The sequence below is a fragment of the Aplysia californica genome, unplaced genomic scaffold (assembly GCF_000002075.1).
Source record: "Aplysia californica isolate F4 #8 unplaced genomic scaffold, AplCal3.0 scaffold00649, whole genome shotgun sequence".
In the NCBI taxonomy this organism is placed as follows: Eukaryota; Metazoa; Mollusca; class Gastropoda; order Aplysiida; family Aplysiidae; genus Aplysia; species Aplysia californica.
This window is the reverse complement of record NW_004797919.1, coordinates 346172-363128: the sequence shown is the minus strand read 5'-3', so window position 1 is coordinate 363128 and position 16957 is coordinate 346172. Positions and strand designations below refer to the sequence as shown.

Below are 16957 nucleotides of genomic sequence, written 5' to 3'. Positions count from 1 at the left end.
AAAGCAAAGCCCTGAATAATCAAAACTAGTATGGACAGCCAAAATTTTGCGTTCATGAGCAATAGTTTAAAAAAAAATAAAATGCAAAAGCACATGTCCCAGTGTCATTGAGGTAAGCTACAGATTTAACCTCCCTGTATAGAAACATTTGATGATTTTTCAGCAACTGGCTTGAACAAACATATTAGCAAGAAAAATCTGACCATTAAGTATATCACCAGTCTTACGAGGAAAGCTTTGTTAACTTGTCAAAATACAAATGTTGCAATAAGAGAGTGCAGCGACGCATAAAATAATGCTAATGTCACTGCTTTTTGAAAAAGTTTCCAACAAATCTGAGAAGAGCATCAGCATGTAGGTTGTCATCAAAGGCATCAGCCGAAAGATGGTATCATGTAACATCACTGCTCTCCCAACCAGATGGACAAGGTCAATACGATAATGTTGTACAAAAGGCTAGGACGTTGACCAGCACCTTAGTGGTATGTGAATGGTGCATCAATAAAAATGAAACGACATTTCGCTTCGCGCCTCGAATGGTTGCTGCACCACAAGGATCAGCTGTGAAATTTTATTGGTTTAAAAAAGTAAGTCTGTTTAAGCATCAAAATGCTGGAAACTGCAGTGGGTCATGGTTTCATCTCTGCAGTTGACAATTCCACGTATACCTAACATTTAAAAAACAAAACAAAACAAATTCTGGGAGTGAACACAAACAACTCACCTCCACGGAGCTCCAGACGAATATCCTTCCTTTCGGCAAACTCTTCTTCCTTTCGGGCACGATACTCCCTGTAGTCGTCCATCAACTTTCGTCTCTTCTCCAACATGTCCTGCAGAAACATGACATTTACATTATAGAACACGGCACACGTCAGTTTAACACATTATACAACACAGCACACATCACTGCAACACATATTTCTAGGAGAAAGTACTCAGTGCCTTTATCAGAGCAAATAAACAATGTTTACATAGAACTGAGCCTAGCATAGCTAACATTAAAGAACTATATTAACAAAAACTTCAACACAGCCAGTTCTTTTGATAGACTTGAGTAAAGAAAAACAAATAGACACAAAGAACAAAAAGAGGAGAGGTGCGACCTATCAGGGGTGCCCTCCAATGGTCAAGTCAATTTAACTCGAGGAAAGAAACCACATAAGTATATTTGGTGCAAGTAAAAAGCAAATTAGACGAACAGAAAACGCAGGGGGAATGAAGAAATAGGAACAACCAACGGGTTCCCATGACCAAATAATGAACCCAAACTCAGAGCCCGACACACTAAACTAGCAATAAAAGACGATGTGGCAAGAAGAGCATCAGCATGTAGGTTGTCATCAAAGGCATCAGCCGAAAGATGGTATCATGTAACATCACTGCTCTTGCATTTTAAAACATTTCAACTGAAACAGCACCAGAAAAGGAAACAGCAAATAAACAATGAAATTCCTTGCGCTCACCTTGGAAGCTGTCATCTTTCTCATGCTGTCCTCAGTTTCGAACTTTTGAGCCCAAGTCTTGAAGTTCTTCTTGATCTCCTAGACACACACACACAAGCACAAAATTTAATTACACATTAAATATTTCTCTGAAACTAATAAAAATAAGGAGAAAAAAAACTTGCAGTAACATTTACCAGCACATTATCTTGAATACATTGCACATCCACTTTTCTATCTAGTCACATTTCTATGACTTTTCAAGTGACTCATTCAAAGTACCAATACAGCAGGCAAAATTTTTAAGTCTTAGTTATTACACACATTCTTAATGAAATATATAAGACTTGGTAAAGCATCCTTTATGCGTTAGACTGAATAAATATCCACAAATCCACACATTCCTACTAACACAAACAAACATTACGAACCTTTATCTTGTTTTCACCCAAGAGTGATGCCGGGCGGGGCCGCCACTGCAGCTGGCAAAACTTCTCCAGCGGTTGTTTGTGTTGCAGAAGTCCCTGAAAGTTCCAGAGCCAGTATCCGTTGTCCACCTGTGGAGCAAAGACGACAGCTGTCAATTTATGAATAACGAGTCTTTTCTAAGGCGGAAATATACATTGTCAAATTACTCGCGGCAGAGGGATTCAACTATGTTTTATTTTACACCCCTGTCAACACAATTTAGACAACTCATGAGGTGAGTTACTTCTCCCTCCCATCTGGTAAGGGTCAACCAGGCTGAGCAAGATACAGTATCCCTGCAGACAGATAAGCAAAAGAACAACTTTCCAGCAAAAGCATCTACCTCAACCCACCCTTCCATGATACAATGGTACACAGTACCTCGCCACACACAAAAACAAATCAGGCTGAGCATGACACAGTACACCATGAACAGATACTTGATAAAACTTCCTTCCCAGCAGAGGCATCCAACTAATCCCATTCTCCAGTGAAAGACTGGAAAAGCATCTTGCCTGACAGATACTAAATAAGCGATAAAAATAACTTGCTTAACACTTTGCCATCACATTTTGGGGAAAATCCAAAGAAACTGGGTGGCAAACATCACCAATCGGTGAGATGAGGCGGCAAAGTGTTAAGCAGGAATTCACCCCCCCCCCCCCCCAAACAAAACAAACAAAAGTGTCGAGCAGACAGGACGGACGTGCTGACCTTGTGGCCCCACCAGCTGACGGCAGAGACGACGTAGCGGCCCGTGGGGTCCCACTCGACGTCCGTGGCCATGAAGTGCTCTGTCTGGGACATCACTGTCATGTCCTGGGTGTCCACAAACTCCAGTACGCCGTTCATGCTGACAGATAGAAACAGACATAGCTATAGTCAAGTCACAGCACGCCGTTCATGCTGACAGATAAACAGACACAGTTATAGTCATGTCACAGCACCCCGTTCATACTGACAGATACAAACAGACACAGTTATAGTCAAGTCACAGCACTCCGTTCATGCTGACAGATACAAACACACACATTACAGTCAAGTCACAGCACGTCGTTCATACTGACAGAGAAAACACACACACATTACAGTCAAGTCACAGCACGCCGTTCATGCTGACAGATACAAACACCCAGATTATAGTCAAGTCACAGCATGTCGTTCATACTGACAGAGAAAACACACACATTACAGTCAAGTCACAGCATGTCGTTCATGCTGACAGATAAACACACATGTTACGATATAGTCACAATCTCACAAATAAAACCACAAACCATGCTGCAAGATCAACTCCCAATTATTTACCAATATACAAAAACAAACACACATTATTACGATTGTCAAGACTGACAAAAAAAGTTTTTATATGCATTCAATGTAGATGGATTTTTAGACTTTTTGCTTGTTTCAGAAATATAAAAGAATCCTCATTGCATTTTTCAGACAAGAGGTGTCGGTGTTATCATCATATGTACAAGCAAAAAAAGCCAAGAATTTTCTAAAACTTTCCAACATTTTCATCATAACCAGAGAACACTCTAGGTTTGAAAGAATTAGTAGCAAATGGACACAAACTGAAGTTGAGCTGGGAGAACAACATATGTGTGCGTGAAAAGATCCATCAAATTTACCAAGTATGCCTCTCTCCACAAAGACTTTGAGCACCCCCCCCCCCTAAAAAAAAAAAATCGACTGGGAAACAGAGCTTGTCAAGTTGTCAAGACAAAACAATTACATCTCAACCCACATGAAGGGGCAAAAAAACCTATAGATTTGCCTAGCACGACACTCCATAAAACATTGAGGTCCCCTAACACATACAGTACCGTGATATGATACTGATTTAGCTAGCAAAGTAAGATCAAACGGATCAATGTACTAGCTTGAACAAAAAAAAACAACCCTCACCTCCTGAGTCCGGCCAACACAATGAATTGTCCGTTGGGACTCCAGAACAAATGATTGGCAGATCTCTTTTCCAGGGTCTCTGGAATAATAAAAACATGGCACAAGTTACACGGTGAAGAAGCTACGCTACGCAAACTAATAATAGTCTAATAAACCTAACAGAACAGACTGCACTGTCAAGATACTACTGATATGCACACTTACATCCCCAATTTTAAATGAATGTTGCATGTGAAAGTAAAATACCAACAAAATAAAATATTTCACAAAAAAGGTAACAATATTTTCGTATCTCTTTTAGAGTTACATTTTCATGCAAATAACACAACTATTTTGAATAAGAGAGTAGCATACTGACACAGTAACAGTTTATTAGTGCCGAGAAAAAAGTAAAATGAACAAAAACAGTAGTGGTTAAAAAAAACAACACTGGACACATCACAGCCCCCCCCCCTTCCCCATCTGCACCGACAAAGAAGAACCAATCAACGAGCCCCAGAGCAAGAACACAGGCCCAGCACTTACTCATGAGAGTCACTTTTCCTTTGGGTTGAATGTTGTAGAACGTCACGTTTATCCTCGGGGCTTCTCCGTGAATGTAGGCAAACTTGCTTCCTGTTGGCTCCCACGCAAAGGCAAGGACTGCCTCTGTAGACAAAGAAAGATACATTGTTAGGTTTCAGTACGACTTACGGCACTTGCGACACAATAAGGTCATATAAGTACCAAAAATCAGAGAGGTATAAAAAAAATTTTTTAAAAGGGAGAGATAAGGGTGATAGATATTTGATAGGAAAGAAGAAGCAAATCACACCAGAGCACCTGGCAACCACCCACAATGATATATTGACATGAATAACTAAACCATACTGGGAAATAAAATTGAATGTGTACGCAGGTGTACCTAGTCAACTGTCATAATTCAGAGAAATCTCCATAGAAAAGCTTTACCTAAGTGACTGCAAAACAAAAGGAATTCTCCATTTAATCATCTTTTGCACTTGTAATTAAACAAACAATTTTTATGATCGATGCTTTGCTTCACAATCCTGTGCTGATATCTGGCTAAGAAAATATGAAACGTCACTAGATACATACCTTTGACTTCAACCTTGTCAATGGGGATCTGCTTTTCGCGGATGCGGAACAGCTCAAAGTTGTAATAAATACCCTGAAGAAAGAGAAACAAAAAACCTCAACTCAATACACTTCTGGTAAGAAATTAACATTCACATCCAATATAACAAGAAATTTTTTTGCCAATTGCCCCAACTTAATAATAACCACGATGTCTATCCTGACAAGTAAACACCTTCCATATAACGCACACCAAAATCAAATGATCAAATAAATGTTTGATGATGTGTATGAAAATATCTGAAAATGTACAGTTTCATTTGCAAACAAAAACAATGTTAATAAATACAATTTGAGGTTAAACAGAAAAACCAAAATTTGAACAATAACTTTATCAAGTGAAAACAACAGAAATATAAAGAAGGAAAAAAAACCCCAAAAAACACCACTGGAGTCCCTGAAAATCATAACCCATAGTCCAAAGAGCGTAGATATAAAAGCCCCACAACGTACACCGTATTTGACTTGCTGCTCCTTGTCATCCAGCTTCTTCTTGTACCGGTCAACCTTGACGCAGAGGTAGTCTCCGTTCTTCTGCCAGTGCATCTTGCAGTCGGCAACGTTGAACAGGTTGCGAACCACCGGCTCTTTCCTGCTGGGGATCTCGATGAGGGTGACACGGGCCGGGGTGTTCGACTGCTCCGGCACCCAGTAGGCGATCATGTTGTCCGTGGGGGACCACGAGAAGTCCCTGTTGAGAAGAAAACAACACAAAACTGGTCAAATCAAAGCTGTGACATTGTGACAAACTCAAATGACTACCATTTTATTCTCAGACTTTTAACAAGAATGTGAAGCCTACAGTGATTAAATTTTTTTTAAAAATGAGGAACGTTATAATTTGCCCAATTTTTTAGTCAATGTTCAATTTTTATAATCTGAAATAAGTTATAAATCCACTCTATGGCAAACGGAATAACCAATATTACTTTATTTCAGAAGCAGAAGAGTAATCACAACAGAAAATGTGTACAAAACATTACAAGAAAATAATTATCATTGTGTCTGGGGCATCAGAACAAAGAGTGACATCACAACTTTCAGCCGAAAGATGGTAAGTGTGAACATCACGTGCCCCTTATACGAGGATGTGGGAAGACACGTACCTGACCGCTGCAATCTTGACACTTTTCTTGTCTAGGAGACCAAATGACTGAGGAAAAAACATGTCAAAAACCAGGTATTAACTTGAGGAAAGGAACATATAATCTAAATTCATTTCTGAGTTAAAAACATTGGTAAGATAATTGCATACAATAAACATTGTAACATATAACGCATTCTATAATCACATTTTCATACTAAGAGCCCCCACTAGTATTAATACTGAACGGAGATCGGAGCAGGAAATCGGGCTATTTCTGAAAAAACGAGTGCAGACAAGAGCCCTTTCTCGACTATGCAAACCGCTTCAAAGTAAAAGAATAAGAACAAAATATAAAACTAACAACACTGACTCAGTCACATTCTTACATTCGACAGTTTTGAAAATAAAAATCCACTTGGCCTTCTCCTTTTACTCTCTAATTTATAACATGAAAATAGCACTCTATGATGTACTTACGGGGGTTTCATAAATACTAATTGCATCTTCTCCCAGTCTAGCAAAGTAGTTTCCATCAGCACTCCACCTGAAATGAAATATAATTCATCGTCAGCACTCTACATATTTTTTAAAAGACATCATCTTCCCAAAAGCCTCTTAAAACACATCCAGTTCAATGGCAAGGTTGTAAAATAGATAGTAAATCCACATTAAAAGTTTTAAAAAACACAAACAAAACCCACTTATTTCATGTGGGTAAAGTGGCATGACAACACAAAAATCTCACTCTACTACGATGGCATACTCCAATCAGACAAATGTTAACAAATAGCTCTTAAAATAATATTGGAACCCCCCACCCCCATAGTATTTTCAAAAACTCGAACAAAATCTTTCAGTTTGTAATGCCGTGTACAAAAAAGCGGTAAATCTCCCCCAGACTTACTTGAATATAGGCCAGGTGCTGCGTGTCTCACAGTGGAAGCCTCTCTTCTTCACCCCCGACCGGATGTCCCAGATGATGATGGCCTGGGGGTCCTCCTGACTGTCGTGGAGGGGGCTAAACGTCACCAGGTATCTGGAGAAAGAACAATAGAGACACGGATTTAGGTTTAGTTTTAGTAAGAGTTTTATGGCACTTGCAATACTAAAAGGTCATACAAGTGCCGGAGATTATATGTGTTACAAGAGAGTAATCAACATAAAAAAAGAACATGGAGAGATCAGGACATTTAGTTTGAGTTTTACGGCACTTGTCACACCATAAGGTCATCGTCATATAAGTGCCGAAGATTAGCCGTGTTACAAGAGAGGAACAAACACAAAAAGGAAGGAGGAGAGATCAGGACGACAGGTGTTTGATAGGAAATAAGGAGCAAACCACATCCAGAGCACCCACCGACCTCCCACAGACACTGATTTGAGGAAAGGGTAGACGAAATGAGTATTCATGAATTCCTTTGGGGAGTGCAATTTACAAGATATAAAGACTTTTTGCTTGTTTCAGAAGTATAAAAGGATCCTCATTGCAGTTTTCAGACAAGAGGTGTCGATTTTATCATCATATATACAAGCAAAAGAATGTCAAGAAGTTTCTGAAACGGTTTCCAGTATTTTAATCATAACATAGAGAATATTATTTTAGTTTGAAAGAATCAGCGGTAAATGGACAAAACCTTTTGTGTGGTGGAAAGTAAAGTTGAGCAGGGAGAACAACACAGGGACCATGCACCCGACGCCCCGAGCTCTCTCTGGTTGACAAATTTACACCAAAGAACACTGGTGTGTGCGTTCTGTGAACTGATGGGTGAGGACAGAGAATACTCAGCTCCACAAGGAAAAAAGTTTAAAAAACCCAAAACAAACAGGATCTTATGGTCCTTCTCCCTTACACCCCCCTCCCCCCGTTAAAACAGGCTCTAAACAACCATATACTATGAACATTCAATGTACGGGTATCCTTGCAGATAGAGAGAGTTAGTTTTAGTAGGGGTTTTACGATGCTCGCAACTGCATAAGGTCTCATGAGCGCCAGAAGATTAGAGGCGTTACAAGAGAGTAACAAACATAAAAAAGAAGAAGGGGAGATAAGGACGATAGATGTTTGACAGGAAAGAAGGAGCAAACCAGCTCCACAAGGAAAAAAGTTTTAAAAACCCAAAAACAAATAGGATCTTATGGTCCTTCTCCCCCCCCCCCCCCCCGTTAAAACAGGCTCTAAACAACCATATACTATGAACATTCAATGTACGTGTATCCTTGCAGATAGAGAAAGTTAGTTTTATTAGGGGTTTTACGGCGCTCGCAACTGCATAAGGTCATATGAGCGCCAGGAGATTAGAAGTGCTACAAGAGAGTAACAAACACAAAAAAGAAGGAAGGGAGATAAAGACGATAGACGTTTGACAGGAAAGAAGAAACAAACCACACCAGAGCACCCGCCAACCACCCACCCAGACGGAGAGAAAGACAGAAAAAGGCATCAATGTAAACCACATGCAGAAGTTCAATAGGACTTTTCGCTCATATCAGATTTAAAAAAAGAATCCTCATTGTATTTTCAGACAAGAGGTGTCGATGTTATCATCACATACAAGCCATCAAAGTCAAACAAAACCGTGTACCCAAAATTGCAGGAGTAGCCTAAGGTCAGAACATTCTAAAAGAAACAACTCTTTTTAGTTTCAGAAAGAGTTTTACGGCACTTGCAACACAATACAATCATATAAGTGCCAAAGATTAGAGGGGTTACAAAAGAGTAACAAACACAAAAAAGGAGGGGAGATAAAGACGATAGACGTTTGATAGGAAAGAAGAAGCAAACTACAACACCAGAGCATCCACCAACCACCCACAACAACTACTGTGAGAACCAAAACTACCTATCACCAGGTGGAAAGTAAAAGCGAGGCAGGACAAAATAAAATGTGAATGAAATGTCCACACCTTAGTTGTTGTTTTTTTACAGAAAAAAGGCAGGACAGTTGGTGACAAACTCTCCATTTCTCTCTACCCCCACCCCAACCCATCATGTTAACACATGCCCCAAAAACACCATGAACAACACATCAAAACAGCTGAAGGAAAACCAGTGTCTTCAGAAGATGTGAAAAATGTATGCTGTGTGTACACAGATAATCCAACTTTCTGCTCGTTTATCAGATTTTAAAGAGAATCCTCAGTGTATTTTCAGACAAGAGGTGTCGATGTTATCATCACATACAAGCCATCAAAGTCAAAACTGTGTACCCAAAATTGCAGGAGTAGCCTAAGATCATAGGACATTCTAAAAGAAACAACTCTTTTTGGTTTTAGTAAGTTTTACGGCACTTGCAACACAATACAATCATATAAGTGCCAAAGATTACAGGGGTTACAAAAGAGTAACAAACACAAAAAAGGAGGGGAGATAAGGACGATAGATGTTTGAAAGGAAAGAACGAGCAAACCATACCACTAGACCACCCGCCAACCACCCACAACTACTTATCACGAGGTGGAAAGTAAAAGCGAGGCAGGACAATGTAAAATGTGAATGAAATGTTGACGCAATGGTTTTTTTTCATTGACAGAAAAGAAAACAGGACAGTCGGGGACAAACTCTCCATATCTCTCTACCCCTAGCCCAACCCATTTTATAACGTTAACACATGCCCCAAAAACACCCCGAACAACATATCCCTGATACACCAAACCAGCTGAAGAAAACTAAGTGTCTCTAGAAGATGTGAAAAATGTACGCTATGTGTACACAGATAACCCGACTTTCTGCTCGTATCAGATTTTAAAAAAAGAATCCTCATTGTATTTTCAGACAAGAGGTGTCGATGTTATCATCACATACAAGCCGTCTAAGTCAAAGAAACCATCAAATATTAGTGTAGAAATATTCCAGGAGGAGTTTAACACCCCCCCCCCCCCCAAGTGTCTTGAAAATAACTTTACTATACAAACAAAAATTACATTTCACAAGAAAGAAAAGCAAAATGAGGATACAAGAAATATGAATATAATAATGACACCAAGGATTCTAACTTCAAGACAAATATTTTTTTGAAAAAAAAGAAAAAAAAAGAAGCAGGACTTCCATTGGGGACACCCTCATATTCCCATTCCCTGAGAGGCACCCCCCCCCCCCCCATAATGATTACTAATGTACCAAATGACCACGAACACCCAATATTCTAGATGCATCAACACCAGCAGGAGAGTTTAGTAGAGGTTTTACAGCGCTCGCAACTGCATTAGCCACGAGCAGAAAAGGATCACATTCTTCAAACAACGCATAAACGGATACTAAACACAAGTCAACTTTCTGCTCATATTAGATTTTTTAAAAAGAATCCTCATCGCATTTATCAGACAAGAGGTGTCAATGTTATCATCACATACAAGCAAAAAGTTTTTCAAACAAGTCAGTACTGTCAAACCTGCTCTTACCTTCGTGTTTGAAATGATCACCCCTATGGTAACGGCCACTTCCCATTACGGCATTACCCCATCCCCTCAATTGTGTTGGGTTTTTCCCCCCCCTTCATGACAATGACACCATAAGACCAACTCTTTTCCTCTCAACAATGGGTGGCCTCCTAAGACCATTTCGACTGTACTTCCGTATTTTCAGTTTTCCAAAAGTAGCAAAAACAACCAAAAACATTCTGTGTCAGCAGTAACCGCTGTAAGGAGCAAGCAGAAAACACTTACTTTTCACACGGAGAGAAGTCGATGAGCTGTACCCCGGTGTGCCCGAACCTCTGTATCTGCGAGAACTTGGGGCCTCCCCACAGGGCTATACCCTTCTGGTGAAACGTAGCCAGGTACGTCCCCTGTGGCGACCAGCGCACGTACGTCTCCGTCCATCTCTGACAGACAAGAAAAATAAAACACAACTTTAGATCATAACCTCAACTTTCCCAAATCAATTCAGCACAATGGACAAATAAAACAAACTAAAGGAAAAAACCAACCACACCAGTACAGCATTGGTACCATATCCAAGTTATAGACCCCCACGACATTTTCCTTTGAAAGGGTATTTTGAAAAAGCTGTAATAAGTTTGACTTCATTCACCCAGACAAGTGTCTTTTCCAGAAACAGTAAGGCTAGTTACAGTAGTAGGGAATATTCTTTTTCATTCAAAACGAAATGCCACGGTTATACTTAGCACAGAGCTCCATTCAATGAGCCATAAATAGTACTGACTTCTCCCACAGCACCTTAGCCAAAAGACACTTTGAACTAAAGGAAGAGACAATTAAAAAAAACAAAACAAAACATAACCTTCAAAAATTCTGAAGTATTTAACACGGCCGGACACAACACATTCTGCAGTGACTCATACTTACAGCTCGCTCTTCCACCTTCGAGGGCTCCAGGCTGTTCAAGAAAATGGCCGTCTTCTCCCCTTCCCCGTATATGACGCTAAACTGGTCGTAGCAGTCCTTGTTCTGGAGGAAGCTTCTCAAATTGCCCTGAAGTGAAAAAGTAAATATAACTCACTACTCGACTCCAAGGTGGACAATTGTTAATGCAAGATATACTGTTGAAAATTATTAAGTAACTATTTCACAAATTAAAACTAGGAAAGCACAAAAAGCCATTTGACGTCAAAAGTAAATTCAGTATTGCATCTAATGAATTGAAATTGTAAAATGGAATCAGGACTCAAACTAAGAACTTATAAGAGGGTGCAAAATGCATGACCAGCAAAAATCAAACACGAATAAAAATGAACAGTCCCAAAAGGGAAAAAAAGACAAGAGCTGTTCTTCGATCAGATAAAGACAACAAACACTTTCACAAGAAATTCATCTAAGATTAACAATAAAAAATCAAACTTACTAAATCTTCGTAAGGTTTGGGATCTGGGGGTTCCCACTCGTCGGGGATATCAGTGTATCTGAAAAGAAATGTTTTATTGGTTTTAACCCCCTTGAATCAGGGAACTCCATAAAAAGGTACAGACCAATACTGCCGTAAGCTGACAAAAACGCCTTTTTAAATTTTGGAACCATCAAAAGCCTACTTGTCTGAAAAAATCAAATTGAATCTGTGACATGTTTTTAAATAAATTAGAAATCAAATTTCGAAATGACTACTTTAAAATGATTCCGCTGACAAAAAACTCTTCCTTCAAACTTCTCTGAAGAAAAATGGCAGAACATGCAACTAGTTAGTTAAGAAAACATTTTACTTCTCAGATTCTATTCTGTACCCTGAACTATAACAATGCAAAATATATTGCATTCTGAGCCAAAATTATAAAACACTCATAAAAATATGAAGAAATATCACAGCAATCAATTACACAGCGACCTTAACTGACCGACTTATGACAAACAAGAACATAGGCAAATTATCACTACTACACAACTTTTCTTTAAGAAGTTCAGCAACAGAAAACTAAGCTGTATTCAAGACTTTGTTGGAATCAGCAAAAGTAGAGAAAGACGGTGGCATTATGTGGAGCGAAGCTCTTAATGTTGACAGAGGCAGATGACATTTAATGATTTATAAAGCAATCATCACACAAAGTATCACAGAAAGTCAAAACTGAACTGACTTACTTTTCAAAATCGGAGAAGTGGTTCACTTTGAAGACGTGCTGCTTGTCCAGTTTGTAGCCATTCGTCATTTTCACAGCTTCGTGGGCGTTTTGTGGGGACGAGAACTCCAGAAACATGTACCTGGAAAAACACACAAAAACAAACCCATGTGTTACGATATTTACGATAAATGAAAATAGTGCAGTACTTGCTATCAAACAGCAAGTTCCGAAGTATCGTTGCTCTTGAATTCCTATGGGTATAAATTCCTAAAACATGTAGAGAACGACCGCATGGAGCGTCAAATCAGCAAATCAACTCCAACCTCACACAGCATCATTAAAATCCACGTACCTGGTTTGACCACACTATGACCTAAAGACCTCTGTCAATTTTGAATCACATTTGAGCGATTAAGAATTATAAAGTTGTGAGATCTTTCAGACCTCAGACATTTTCTTTGCATAGCTAGTTTAATCCTTGGAAGTGTTAGAATAATAAAGCTCACTTGTTAGTCACTGAAAACACTAACCTTCCCCAAAGAAATTCAGAGCTTTTAAATTGTCTTTCTAATCTCACCCCACCTCAACTCAGTCTTCCAATTTTACACCTCCAGACAAGCCTAAAATGCATCAACATGAAATAAAACAGAACAATGAAAGATTATTTTAGTAAGTGTCTCTATATTCTACACTTCACCAGAGCATCCCGTTCCCCCTCCAAACATACCACTCTTTTGTGCTGACTATGAAAACATTAAAAATTTTGCGTAGGCTAAATTAAAAATTACAACGGAAAAAAAACAAAAAAAACCCTGACCCATACTTACCCTTTTGTGGTGCCTTCTTCATCAACTGGGTAATACATCTCCACGATACTTCCAAATTTCGAAAACAGCTTCTTGATGACATTTTTCAGTTTCTCAAGACGATCTTTTCCAACTTTAGGGATGCAATCCACAATGATCACGGAGTCAACACTGTCCGAGGGTTTTGGCTTTTTACGCAGAATGTCTGACAACAGCTCTGACAGATGAAAAAGAAATTTTAAAGTGTTTAAATGTAGCCCTTGCATACTAATAATATGATCCAACATTTTAAATCTTGTGCAACAGAAACTTTCATATTAGTTAGTCTTCAGCCTTCAGTAGGCTACTTCTTTTTAGTTTTAGTAAGAGTTTTACGGCACTGGCAACACAATATAAGGTCATATAAATTATAAGGGCCAAAGATCAGAGGTGTTACAAGAGAGTAACAAACACAAAAAAGGAGGGGAGATAGAGACAATAGATTTTTTTTATAGGAAAGAAGGAGCAAACCACACCAGAGCACCCGCCAACCACCCACGTAGGCTACTTTAGTAGTGAGAAGTGTCTGTAGGCCCTGTTACGTAGGCATAGAGGCAAAATCAAGATGAAAGAAAACTTCACAACAGCATGTCAAAACAGACACAATCTAGAGTTTGAGTCACCACGCGCCTTAATCATCCATATCTAGGAGTTCTTTTACCCCTCCCCTCCCCCGTTTTACATTTAGCTACTTACTACGTGTCTATTTTCTACTAGGCCTACACATATTGATGAGCTGAGCACAAATATCGACTTCATCCTAATAGTTTTCAAAAATATTAGATGGTTTATAAGGTTTATATTTATAATGGAACATCACAGTAAGTAGGCCTAAGCCCCTGTTTTAACTCATAATTTGATGTTTTGCAGCTGGGTTCAAAATTTTCTTGTAAATAATTGATTAGAACCTAGAGACAGTTTTAGTGACTAGATCTATATGTGATCTGCAGCAAAAAATACTGCAGTTGGACCCTCAAAGCAGTGCATCTGTGTGATATAAAGCTACAGTGATCACTTATGCACCAAAAAAAAAAAGAAGAAAATTATGCGATTGTTATTTTAACAAAGAATGATGAAGGAAAATAATAAATTATGCCCAAAAAATTATCAAATTTTGCTAAATTATGCAGGGTGCATAAAACCACGGGGACAGCCAAATATAGATCTAGGCTAAGTGACATATTGCGCCATCTATTTTTGTCGTCTTCCTGGGTTTCCCTCGCCAGTTACTGTTGACTAGACTAGAGTTCACCGTGTTTGTTAAAAAAAAATTAATTTGTGTTATCTTTTATAAACAATCCCCCTCCACACAAGCGCGTGCGTGCACACACACAAGCGCAGGCACACACATACACGGGCACACACACAGCCCAAGCAGTTGGCGATGAAACCTAGAACTGGTTACATAGCCCATCGCACGCTTAACGGCAAAGCGGGCCCGCCACGGTAAGATCTAGTCAACTGGCGAGGGAAGCCCTGGAAGGTGACAAAAATAGATGGCTGAAATACGTCATCTATATTTGGGCCAATCAGAGGTATGCTAGGTGCTCGCTGCAGCTTCATGTACCTGTGTGTGGAAGTGAAGGTAAAATAAAAAATTAACCCACATTTGATCATGGCAATTGAATCATGGTCTTATTAGGCAACATAACCAAACAAACAATTCAGAAGAGACCTAACCCTACCCCAAAGCCGGCACTCCTTGTATATGGTGGTCCCGACTTTGGTGACAGGGAAATAACCTGGAGAAAATCTAGAATCTAGTTTTGACCCCACTGACAATTAATTCTTGTTCTAAACGATTACTTTTTGATGTGCGTGCCGATATGGAGAGATAGCCTATCTAACCAAGATCTAGATCTAGATTCAAATTGCAAAACATATATTTGTAGCCAAATTCAGCACCCAATGTTGTTTTTTTAGCCTCCCTGAAACCCCCTTTGCCTTGTTAAAAAACAAGTTAAATTTTACTGCTTGTTTTATTTGTAGGAAATGATAAAACATGAAACATTGATACTGACTAAATCAGTATTGAGCGGCAAGGGAAGATTGAAGAAAACCGGACCACTCGTGCATTATTGAGCGAGAAAGTGGGGTAGGTGGGGCGGGTGGTTGGGGTGGAGGAGGGGGTTCAGGGGGGTCTCCCCTGACATAATTTTAATGAATAGATCTCCCGGTCCGAGATTCTCCATTGAGAAATAATAAAAATGGGAAAATGATGAAATCCTAAGGCAAGGTTGAGACCTAGGCAAAGTCGGCAAAGTCAGTCCGCTGGTCCGGTATTCTTCAATCTCACCCAGTATCGATATCCAGTAGGCCTACACAAAAGTCAGGACCACCATATCCAAGGAGTGCCCCAAAGCCTCTGTTCTACTGATCTACTGTCTCTCATAGTCATAGGTGGTCACTCGTTACCGTTAGTGTTAGGGCAGAGTTCACAGACGCAGAAGTCCTCCAAACAAACAATTGAAATTCAATTAGTTGTGAGCAGACAGGGGTTTATCATGAGCAGATAGAGGTTTATCTCAGCCTCTATTTAAATCTACAAACTCCAGAGTGAAAGAGAATCACATGTGACGAAATTGGCCTAGATCTAGATCTAGATCTAGTTTGGATATGACATGATGTCATTGATTATTGCCTGCCTATCATCCTGTATCTTCCCATTCCCATTCTAACTAGATCTAGATCTAGATCTAGATCTAGATTTCTAACTAAGGCAAGGCTAGGCACGGCTAAAGTAACAACATATGATCTTCTCTGTTGGCTACTTTATCTATATCATTTGACAATTAAGTCCTGTCACAGAATTAAAAATAACTGCATTTCATACACACAATAAGGTCCACTGCCAAAACATTTCCGCTCTCAAAGTTACACCAGATGGGACACCGGTGGGCCAGTTGGAAGAGGCAGAGGTTACAGGTTACAACGTCAACCGGCAAACCGAGGGGGCTGCAAAATGCGATTATCCTTATGAAAAGACTCACCTTCATCAGTCACATCATCAACAAAGTCTTCTGGGTCACTGAAAGGTGGCTCCTCTTCCTGGACTTCATGTTCGTCGTCCATAGTTGATTCACTATCACGATTTTTCCGCCCTTCTCCCTCCGTTCTGCCTGCCGCCATTTTGGAACCTCGTGGGAAAGAATGAAGTGATAATGTGGAGAGTTCAACTTCGTCCAGATTTTTGTCAAAGGATAACCGCTAGGTCTATAATAGAAATAAAATCTGCTAAAAGTAGCTAAAGGAACCGCTTTTCTGTCCAACAGAGAGTCAAGAGCAGAAATGCCGTTATTGCAGTTAATTTTCTCTTCCCTTCTCTTCTTCTTCAGTGGTTCACGTGTTCCTCGTCCGCTTGTAGTTAAAGTACAACACAGATTTATGAAGAATTGAGAAAACGATGACCGAAGTGACAGTTCTAGATCTAGCAGATATTAAAAATCTAGATTATAAGTTAAATTATGAAGACTGAAACTGAAATAGATGCTGCATTTTTTCAGTTAAAACAACAACAACAGCAACAACAACAATAATAATAATAATGATAATATCAAT

General features: G+C 39.4%; 1 protein-coding gene across 1 annotated transcript in view; it reads right to left on the bottom strand.

Annotated features, from left to right (window-relative positions):
- LOC101856924 (eukaryotic translation initiation factor 3 subunit B) overlaps window positions 1-16562 on the bottom strand; it is an 18200-nt gene extending 1638 nt beyond the window's left edge. Inside the window, exons 1-17 of the mRNA XM_005108007.3 lie at window positions 16390-16562; window positions 13382-13577; window positions 12574-12693; window positions 11849-11906; window positions 11353-11478; window positions 10711-10868; window positions 6953-7084; window positions 6526-6592; window positions 6068-6114; window positions 5415-5652; window positions 4923-4995; window positions 4350-4472; window positions 3825-3903; window positions 2628-2766; window positions 1877-2002; window positions 1467-1544; window positions 725-833 (exon numbers count right to left, since the gene is read on the bottom strand). Of these exons, the coding sequence (XP_005108064.1) occupies window positions 725-833; window positions 1467-1544; window positions 1877-2002; window positions 2628-2766; window positions 3825-3903; window positions 4350-4472; window positions 4923-4995; window positions 5415-5652; window positions 6068-6114; window positions 6526-6592; window positions 6953-7084; window positions 10711-10868; window positions 11353-11478; window positions 11849-11906; window positions 12574-12693; window positions 13382-13577; window positions 16390-16528 (2008 nt within the window). The 5' untranslated portion in view covers window positions 16529-16562. The remainder of the gene's footprint in view (window positions 1-724; window positions 834-1466; window positions 1545-1876; window positions 2003-2627; window positions 2767-3824; window positions 3904-4349; window positions 4473-4922; window positions 4996-5414; window positions 5653-6067; window positions 6115-6525; window positions 6593-6952; window positions 7085-10710; window positions 10869-11352; window positions 11479-11848; window positions 11907-12573; window positions 12694-13381; window positions 13578-16389) is intronic.
- Between the last annotated feature and the right edge of the window lie 395 nt (window positions 16563-16957).